The 11,109-nt window shown below is 41.0% G+C and overlaps 1 protein-coding gene across 1 annotated transcript; it reads left to right on the top strand.

Moving 5' to 3' along the window:
• Positions 1–615: 615 nt before the first annotated feature.
• Positions 616–11,109, top strand: pax10 (paired box 10). The gene is made up of 8 exons (XM_049564310.1): positions 616–899; positions 1,707–1,933; positions 2,104–2,298; positions 4,083–4,165; positions 4,269–4,425; positions 4,759–4,832; positions 7,251–7,383; positions 7,532–11,109. The coding sequence occupies exons 2-8, from the start codon at positions 1,828–1,830 to the stop codon at positions 7,630–7,632; spliced, it is 849 nt and encodes a 282-aa protein (XP_049420267.1). The 5' UTR covers positions 616–899; positions 1,707–1,827; the 3' UTR covers positions 7,633–11,109.

Raw genomic sequence — 11,109 nt, 5'->3', positions numbered from 1 at the left:
GAAACATGTGAAGTGAGAATGTAAAATACAGATGTGTTTTTGGACTCAGTGCTGATTTGAAACTGTGTAGCTCTCTGCTGAGTTTTTAAAAAGCCTTAAAATGTGTGGATTATAATTTAGAGTATAATTTATTTATTAATTTATTTATTTCCTGTTTTTGGTATAGTTGATATTCTGGGTTATTCTTTGGTTGATATAGGATAGGCAATAATTAGCCTGGGGTTTCAGCCTGTTCCTTTTTTCGGTTACTGACTGTGAGAAAATTTGTGTAAATAATCTTTGTTTTTCCGGATGTATGTAATCGAAATAAGAATTATTTATTCATTCATATATTCATCTAACAGTATCAGTCGTCTGGTTGCAGATGTGTTTGGGTGAAAAAAAGGTAACACACTCATCTGCTGATTATTCTTCGTATTAATGTGAAATTTATGGTTAAAATTGAGCTCCATCATCTATTTATCATCCACTATCTCTCCATTATCTGTGCTTTATGCTCCACTCTCTCGGCCTCCCCTCCTCCTCTCGCTGGCATTAAGTTCAAACTTGACACTGATGTTGACTCACTTTGTCACCCCTCGGTGGCTCCCTCTCTCTCTCTCCCTCTCTTTCCCTCCCTCTCTTTCTCTCTCCCTCTCTCTCTCCATCGCTTGGAGGACAAGAGTGCCCGCAGACGCATTTCTCTCCAGAGCCCCCCCTCTCCCTCTTTCACTCTCTCTCACCCTGTCTAACTCTCTCCATCTCTCTCCGCTACACTCTCGGCTTTACACACACACACACACACAGTTATTGTCAACAAAGCTGGAGAACTAGGGACGCAGGGGGAACAGGGGAATAAAGGTCCACGGAGGAGGAAAGTAACGCACAGGACGCGGCGCATCATTTCACCTGGACACTTGGTAAGTTTGCAAAACACAAAAAAATCTAGTCCTTCTAGTGCTTTTATGTGTGTAAGGTCACTTTTTTAATGCGGGCTGAGGTGGAGGCTTCGGGATCAAGTTACTTCACCATCACAGAATAACCTCTAGATTGTAATTGAACGTCAGATGAATGCACTGTTGTTATGGAGCTGTCTCGTCCGAATGAATGAAATTTGACCTTTGACATTGTGCCGCTGCAGATTTGGCTCAGTATTGACATACCTTTGCATTCCTTTTTCACTCTGCAAAGAGGACATTTAAAAAAAAAGGGGGAATGCAAATAAGATAAGAGGAGAAAAGAAAGCTTTTATTTATCTCAGACCAGGCAGATAATGATGTTTGTGGACACACTTGTGCACACAATGTCTTGCAGTGAAAGTTAAACATGGACTTGGTTTAAATGGGATCTTGCTCATAAAGCTGCCGCGCAATGCCAGTTCGTGGCTACATGTAAATGCAGTGTCTTTCCATGCATACGTGTGTGTGTGTGTGTGTGTGTGTGTGTGTGTGTGTGTGTGTGTGCATGCAAAAAGATAGAGCTAAAAGCAAGTAGCATAATAAATGTCATGGCTTTCAGAGTGGGTTCTAATGTACCTTCGCTCCCCATGGTATACCAGCGTACCAATGTATAACACACACACATTACGACAGCGGGCTTGTAACTAACTCCATTTCTGTCTGTCATCATGAGGCTAATTCGCCACAATGCCGACCATGTGTGAACTCATGCGATCTCAACCCCTCCTTCTTCTCCTCTTCCTCTAACCCCCACCACCACCCCTCCAGGAGGAAGGACTGGAGGACTGAAGGGGGGAAAGAGGAGCCAAAAGGTGACAGTAAACAGGGGTGGACACGCACAGGACAGGACTCCTTTATTTCTCTTCATGGTGGTTTTGACACTCATAGTATGTATGAGAAGTTAACTATGCTGAACCTGCAGAGCGGCTCAAACTGGAGCGGGCCTAACAACTGGTACCATGACCCCACCAGCGTTCAGACGCAACACAGCACAGGTGAGGGAGCAGCTTCTCACAGATCGTCAGTTCAGTGTCCCCAGATTTAAACCACATTAAAGGGTCACTTGTGGCTTCACTCACCAACTTCTGCACATCCTGTTATTCTAAAAAAATGTGTCGTTGCTCCATTTTCTTAACACTCTTTTGTCGCCTTCCTCTTTGACCAGTGTCTGAGGGTTGTCTGCTGGACACGGAGGGCAGCCTGGGTGGGGAGGCAGGGGGAGGAGGGACGGGCAGAGGGGGAGGAGTCCCCGTGGAGAGGGACGAGGGCGAGGAGTCTCAGCTGAGGCTGCAGCTCAAGAGGAAGCTGCAGAGGAACCGGACCAGCTTCACGCAGGAGCAGATCGAGGCTCTGGAGAAAGGTCAGGCCAATGCAAGCACGCACAGCTCTCTCCCTTCTCTCGCAGCCAATCGCTGCCCTCCATGAGCACGAGCCAGACTGGAGTGTGTCATGACGCAGCTTGCCCTGCTGCTTTTTTCCCCTGCCAACACCTTTGTTACTGGATTATAGCCTTTACACCTTGTTTACAGCTTCTTGGTAAATGGCAAGGGGCGTAAATATGAGCAATTTTTTTGGGGCAGGACAGGATTTTTATGATGAGAGAGCCACCCATGATCCCTTAAAGATGCAAATCATCCAGAATCTTAACTCCACAAATATTCCTTATCTGCTCCAAAAAAGCCTCGGGCAGCGTGCACAGCAGAGTTTTGATAATGCATCATTACTGTGGTCGTGTTATGCAGCGAGATCCGGCCCTCATGGCCCGATATCCGCTGAGAGGGATCAGAAAGCCACCCTTGACTGGATATGGCTGCAGCGGGGCCCTTGAGCTAAATAAGGACGCAATGTCCACTGTGCAGCCGAGTGGAAATGTATCACTGTGGTCACTCTGTGCAAATGACATTAATGAGGTACACTGACCTCAGTGCGCGGCCAAGGCACAATAACAATCATGTGTTGACACAGACGCCAATTATAACCAAGCCAATTAGAACAATTTGTGAGACAGACTTAATTTATAGAGCCAGTGTTGTAATCTCTGGGCAATATGGGTTTATTAACCATGTGTTACCAGTGGGAACTTTAATCTGCAGTTATTTACAACACTGGTAACCAGTTAATATTATAGGCACAACAATATATGTGTTAAAATGACAACATAATGAGCATTTCAGATGTAATCAACTCAACTGATTTGTTTCCTCTGCTGCCATTTTATCGACATGCTAAACTAATGTTAAGCATCATAAGTGCAGGCAGCAAAATCCATAAAGATCGCTCCATTACCAGACCTGAGAATTCAGAGTTCATTAGGATGACTCAGTTAGAGGGTGAGGCATATTCTTGTTCTGACTTGTCAACAACAAAAATGTCAGCCGTTTGTCAACTTTTTAATTAACTCCCACAATGAGGAATGATTCTTTTATAGAGAAAAGTTTTATTGATACGTACTCACAACTTACTCTGTGTCTGTTATACATGAGAGACACGACGCCAAATTTAGATCTATAGAATAAACGATGACAAATGAAGGCCTATAAGGGTTTTTCTTCAGCTTAATTTTAGTCAGCCTACTTTGAAATAAAGTGCTTAGGCAGCTTCTCGACATGAATCCTTTCGTTTGAACTTTCTGCATGTTCCATAATGTTAAATAATTTATACAAAGTGCAACAGATAAATATTTCAAATCTGGTTGTAAGGATACATCTCAGCGTCCTGGATTTGTGTGTATTCCATGACAAGATAATTAGTGATGACGATTTTAAGCTGTAATTATCTGACACGCGGGTTAATATCTGTCCAAATAATGTGATAATTAATAGGTGATTTAATTTAAGTAAAAAGGGGAAGGTGTAAAAGGCTTCAGATTCACATTCTGGGTTTAATTTAATGCCATTTATTCTTCATTATGTGCATCCCTTTTGGAAAATTGCTAACAAGGACTGCAATAAATGACTGTTATACTAAATTAATTTGCTTTTGAATGGATGTAAAGCTTGTGCTTTGTTTTCACATAAACCGATAAATTAAAACATGTTAACACCACACAGCAAGGGTTTCTTAGCCGAGCTGCTCCCCAATAGTCCTGTCACCCTCGATTAAGACTCTCACTGTGTGTTTGACATTAGTTAATATCATCCACAGAGTTTGAAAGGACACATTACCCAGATGTCTTTGCGAGGGAGAGATTGGCAAACAAGATTGATTTACCAGAGGCGAGGATACAGGTAAAGGAACTCTTGTCGTTTTTATACGTCTGACGCTCACCCTGTAGCAGCATGCAGCTTGTCGTGATAAGGAAGTCTGACTCTCTGACTCTCTGATTGACAGGTGTGGTTCTCAAACCGAAGAGCCAAGTGGAGGAGGGAGGAGAAGCTGCGCAATCAAAGGAGGTCAGGCGGGGTGACTTCCTGTTCACAGAGCCAAGCCCCGCTGACCACTTCCTTCAACACATCCGTCTATCATCAGCAGCACGGCAGCAGTTCAGGTAAACACCAGGTCACCACACTGCAACACGTCCATTATAATATCTCTCTTTATATACGTCTTCATAGATTCATTCATGTAGCACATCAGCAATGCCTTAAGTAAGAGTTTACATCTGCTGTGTATGATTTATACATGTGCCGACAGACATATATAACCAGTTTATAATTACAAACCTCGGAGTGACATTTGCAGGCAGGCAAACCATTAGAGTTTCTCCATTAGAGCGCATCTATATTACAACATTTCCACTGCGAGATGTTCCCGTCACTTGTGTATAAATGTGTGTGTGTGCGCTCACCATCTCGCTTTGTGTGTGTGTGTCTCTCTCCAGGGTCCATGTTGAGTCAGGCTGAGTCGTCCCTGCCCAGCTACAGCTCCCTGTCAGTTTTCTCATCGGGAGTCCAGGTTGGACTATTCATCATTCATCATTCATCAGCACCTTCCAAACTTTAGCAAAGCAGGTCATCACCACAGAGCAGAGAGTGTTCGTTAACTCCTTTATATCAGGATTATAAAACACACAATAGCCAAAATAAATACATAAATGAAGATTACTGCAGATATAAATATCACTCCCACAGCTACTACTTCTAGTATTATGAACATAATTTATTCTTCGTCCTATCAAAACTCTTAATATATCGTACTATTGTTATGCAAGCAAAATAACTTACATTTATAATATTATTTGAGGTGAGACACCAATGGGAAATCTATGCAAATCAATGCATATTTAATTAGATTATGCAGTATTTGCATATTTAAACATACAATTTCAGAAAACTTGTAATGTAAAAAATAATTCTTCTTGTCTGTAAGTAATAAACTGGGGAAGTTTCATGGTGATATCTATTGGTTAAAAATTTCACCCTGGGATGTCTCCCCCTAGTTATAATTATATTAATATGAGCAGTAGGTAATCTAAATGTGACGTTCAATCCTAAAAAAACAGGCCAAGGGAAGCAAATTTGGGAGTATGTGAATTTAGTGATATGATTTAAAAAATGGCGATATGTCAAAAACAACCTCTAAAATCTAGATTCTGATTAGGTGTAAGTGTGACATTTGTATAACAAAAATAGCCTCAGCCATTACTCTAATATGAGGGCTTCCTGGTGGTAATGGAAATGAAACAACTCGCCATCTACCTAGAATAGTTCAGTGCCATGGATTTCAGGGGGACACAGGGGCCACGTCCCCCTCAGTATTTAGAACGTGCATTTGTCCCCCCAATAAAAAACGTGAAAATAGTAGAGGACTTTTATTTTATCATTGTGAAAGACATATACAATACATCATAAATTGATGCAGAAAATACACACATTTTTGGATAAAGAAATGTGAAAATGCGGGGAATTAAGTGTGATGCTCAGAATTTTCTGGCAGTTTCATGTGGCCCCTCCATTGTACACCCTTGCAACTGTTTCTTGATCTGGAAAAGTTTTTAAAGCAGATTTTCAACTGTCTAAGCAACATTTTGGTGTTAAAGCTTCACTGCGTGAGGAGCACAAAGAATATAAAGCTCTAGCCATTGTTTGAAGATCATCAGGAATTAAATCAGATAGATCAGATTTATTAAAGCTTCAGACACTAGGGAGGACAAATCACATTATTTATCATCTACATTGCTTTGAATGCATCAAATTTATCAGCCCGGTCCCAACAGCAGTCTGAAATACACAGTGTTTTATTTCTTTATTTCACATGTTCATGCACCGGCAGGTCTGCCCACTGAAATGGCTCGGCCCTTGACAAGCTCCAGTAAACTGGCCTTCTACAAATCTGTTACATATAAACTAGGCATGCACATGCTTGTTGTCTTTTAGCTTAGATCAGTAAATTTCTCAGGTCATGTGGCGGGCCTCCCACGTTGCACACCAAAAATGACTCATATATTATTTTCAGGAAAAGGGGGGGGGGGGGGTTCATTATGAAAGAGGCTACATTTTAACTGAGGCAGCAATAAATTTGTTGTTTTAATGAGGTAATGGTGAATATTGAATCATGAATGAATCAATACATGAATCATGGCTTATATTTAGGATAAACATGATCACTGCTCCATGGGCCCTGCCCCCTATAGTGCCTGGGCACCAGGTTTTCCCCCTAATGGGCAGCCCCTCTGCACGGGTGCAGGAGTCATTAAATTAAAAATATAATTCAACATCTATGCATTAAATATTGTTTTCTGGGGTGTCGGTGGTTTAGTGGTAGAGCAGGTGCCCCATGTACAATGCTGTTATCGCAGCGGCCCGGGTTCAACTCCAGCCCGTGGCCCTTTGCTGCATGTCACTCCCTCTCTCTCCCCCTTTCACGCTTGTCTGTCCTATCAAATAAAGGCTAAAAAAAATAATAATATTGTTTTCTGCATAAATCACCATGTGCGGACTTTTCAGTTTGTCTCTTGATTCTTGTTTAGTTATCCTTTCTTCCTTATTTGACTACCCAGACAGTTATTAGTCTTCCAGTGGTCGGCACAAAATAGTAACAACAATAATATAAAAATATTGATTTATTGATTATAATTAAAAGTTTCAATGGAGGAAGAAAGAACAGCCGAACATAAAGATCAGAAAGGAAGTGAAATAAATCTGCATGTACTTTGGGCTACTGCTCTGCTTTTCTCCTACCATACAACGCTACTTTAGTGCCTCCATGTGGTTAAACTGATGTCATTACTTTAAACTGCCTTTACAGTACAGGGTGCAGTGGACAGCAATGGCTATGTACAATGTTTGAAAGAGGTTTTCTTAGATAATATAGTTTGTTATTTCAATATAAATCTAACCTAAATCTTCCCACTTCTCTCCTCCACTCTTTCAGTCTATTCCTCCCCAGTCGGCCTCCTCCTACTCCTGCATGTTGCCTCCATCCCCCTCTGCTCCGCGCAGCTTTGACTCATCGGCGTACTCCTCCCCTCATCTGCAGACTCCGTCTTCAGCCAACTCCAACACCGGTGAGTGTATCTGAGGTAGATATAGGTTTATTCAACAGGGGTGGAGACATTTACTCTGTGTGTGTCTGTTATGTTTGCTTGCTGCAGTGCACAGTAAATGAAACTCTGCTAAATGACTTTGTTTGTCTTCTGCCTCTCTTCCACCCAGGGCTCATATCGCCCGGCGTTTCAGTGCCGGTCCAGGTTCCAGGAACTGAGCAGCAGAGCATGAGTCATAACCTGGGTCAGTACTGGGCCAGATTACAGTGAACAACAGACAATCGCTGCAGACCGGCGAAAGCTAAAGGAGGAGGGAAAAAAAGGGCATGTAACAAAAAAGTGTCGAGAAAACAATATGGGGACTCACGGGTTTTAAAGAAGCACAGGACTGAGCTATAAAGGGGGGCCTCAATGAGTTGCAGACCCCGAAATGCATTAAATGTTTACAAATTCAGCCAAGAGCAGCTTTGGTTGCACTTGACAGTACTCGGGTCATACTGGTATTTGCTTAGTATTATAGGGTTGAACTTTTTGTTTGGATAGTGTGTTAAATCATAGGGCTGAGGTCAGGATTAGAAATAGGATTAGTCTGAGGTGTGTTCAGGATTAAATTAGAGTCAGGATTAGATTCAGGCTTTACTTAGGGTTTAGGTCACACTGTGCAGAGTTGCAACATTTAACGGTGCTTTTTATCACTTGGTAGTTGAGAATAAGCACTGGAGCCTTCAAATGTTTTACGATATGTTATTGTTTTAAACATTTTGGCTTTCATTTAGACTGAAAACGTGTCTGCCTAAACCTTTAAACACACCGTGAGATGTGGTTGAAAGCTCTGGAGAGCCAGTAAGCAGACTTTTGAGTGCTTGTTATGTATGTTTTAACAACTTTTATCGATAGAGGTGGCAGAGGACTGCTTTGAGGTTTGAATTCTAAAGAGTTCAGAAAGTCGGCCTGATGTTACTACAAACTCTCAGCCCATAAATTTAAAGGTCCAGTGTGTAAGATTCAGGGGGATTTATTTGTAGAAATGGAATATAATATAATAAGTATGTTTTCTTTAGTGAATAATGACCTGAAAATAAGAATCGTCATGGTTTCGTTACCTTAGAATGAGCCATTTGTATCTACATAGGGAGCAGGTCGTCATCCACGGAGTCCGCCATGTTTCTACAGCAGCCCAGAAGGGACAAACCAAACATTGACTCTACAGAGGGCCATTTGTGTTTTTGCGTTGGCCACCATACTTAGCAGCCCCTCCGTGACAAGCCGAACAGCATTGGAAAAACATTGATTTTTAACATGAAACGGCTTTTTTCAGTGTTTTTATTCGTTTAAATCAGTGGGTGTGTTTGTTTTGGAGAGGAAGAGACCTCTGCGGATAATTCAGCTCCCGGTAAAAACCTCCTGAAGGTTTGGATTATAAATTATTAGAGGCATTAGCAGCCCATCTGCAATGTGTCGAGTAGCGTTGGAAAAACACTGATTTGTAACGTGAAACTGCCTCTTTCAGAGTTTTTACTGGTTTTTGATCACCTGTTTTACAGAGGAAGAGACCTCTGCGGATATTTCAGCTTCTAGTAAAAACCTAAACATTCAGCTGGGTCTGCGACGTGCCGAATAGCATCCGAGAAACACAGATTTGTAATATGAAACTGCTTTATTTAGTGTTTTAACCAGTCTAAGTCACTGGGTCTGTTTGTTTTGGAGAGGAAGAGACCTCTGTGGATAATTCAGCTCCCAGTAAAAACCTCCTGAACGTTTAGATTATAAGTTACCAGAGAATAAATGTGAGCACACATTAGCAGGTGTTGGTCTAGCAGCCCATCTGCGTTGGAGAAACATTGATTTGTAACACAACCCAGCAAGCATTTTTTGGTTTAAAAAACGTCTAATAGCCGTCTACAAGAAGACCTGACGTCTAGGCTAAATCACGGCTGAATTTGGGCTGTCAGTGAAAATTTGGTAGATGTCTAACCATAGCCAAAGTGTAGATGTCATCAATTATACAGCTATGTAGAGACCATGTCCAAAAAATGGAGATAAACATATTTTAATTACTACCGCCATCTGTAATGGCGAAAATTACATTTAATCAATTTCAAAATTAAATCGGCTAGATTTGGGTTACATGGAGCTAGACTAAATTGGAGCTAAATATAGCCAATACGTTTAAATGATGATTGCTTGCTGAGAACACTGATTTATTCAGTGTCTTTACTGGTATTAATTCACTTTTGTTTTTGAGAGGAAGAGACCTCTGTGGATTTTCCAGCTTCAAATCTTACATTATCAGAGAAAGAAGTCCACCATATGCTGGATAGCATTGGAAAAACACTGATTTTTAGCATGAAACTGCTTTATTCAGTGTTTTACCAGTTTAAATCACTGGTTCAGTTTGTTTTAGAGGGGAAGAGACCTCTGCAGATACATCGGCTCTCTGTAAAAACCTCCCGCGCAATGAACACTGAAGAAATCCTAAGTTGGAGTTCACACTTGGAACACAGGAAAAGTTTCAGCTGGCCGCACCACTAGATGGCACTAAATCCTGCACACTGCTTCTTTAAATGTAGGATTTTTTTGCTCATACATGCAGAACAAATGGCACGGTTATCACTAGAATTCTACCACACACAACTGCTTCAGTAAGTGATTGAGTAGTACTAAGTAAATGCCAGCAGATGTCTGTATTGTGAAGTGTAACCACAGTTTCTTGTTACTTGAGCAGCTCAATGATATTGTGATAGCAAGCTTGTTCCCTAAGCTGTGTGAGGCTACTGTGAAGATTTTAGACTTGCTTATGGCAATCACTTTTACTAAAACTTAAAAAAAAACATACCATAAAAAACAAAAACAAGGTACATCCTGCCTCCCCTGCCAGCAACATTACACTAAGACTGATATTGCATATTTTTGTACAGACATCCGTGTATGATGAAGATAAGTGTGGAATATTGTCAGATGTTATTGGAGGGAAGAATGTAGCACGTTGTGGACTCAAATCATCCTCAAAGCACAAAAACAATATCATTAGGGATGCACCCTGTCTCAGCTTTGTATTAGATATGTCTGATACAAAGCTGAACATAAAAATATACATAATTACAGATGAGTTTTGCCAAAAAACTACAGTAAATCAATTAGTTTTTCTGTTTGTTTTATATACATATATATATTTTACCGGATCTATCAAAAGAAAAACATTAGCAGTTCAGTTACAGATTTAGCAGTGATACATATGTTGGATTGGCAGGGACCTTTTTGTAAAGAACCATCAGCCAGTGACAATCAAGCATCATTACACAGCAAACAAAAAGCCTTCAAACAATCAAATGCAAACACTTAAGAGACTGACAATCAAAGCTGGAGGCAGAGGAGATAAACATGGAAGAACTGTGAAATTATTGCAACACTGTCAATACAATAGCAATGACATCATCTGTGCATGACCAAAAATAAAGCCTATAGACAATCAGCTACTTGCAGAAATGAATCGAGTATTGTACAAAAGCGTTACTGTACTTTGCAGGGTTTTAAGCCTCTGCTCACTTCCCTCTGGCTATTGGTTTTGTTGATGCATCTCGGTTTGATCTCATATGAAATGTCTACTTAAACTCTTATTTATTTGTCTTTTCACTCGTTCACACAAGTCCTCTGTGTTGTTTCTGTTGTCGTTGTGTGTTGTGTTAGTACTGTATAGCTACCAAGAGTCAACCCTTTTGTGAAGGCCTTGGATCCCTTTAATGAAAA

The sequence above is a fragment of the Epinephelus fuscoguttatus genome, linkage group LG20, assembly GCF_011397635.1.
Source record: "Epinephelus fuscoguttatus linkage group LG20, E.fuscoguttatus.final_Chr_v1".
NCBI classification, from domain to species: domain Eukaryota; kingdom Metazoa; phylum Chordata; class Actinopteri; order Perciformes; family Serranidae; genus Epinephelus; species Epinephelus fuscoguttatus.
This window is presented reverse-complemented; position numbering and strand designations above follow the sequence as displayed.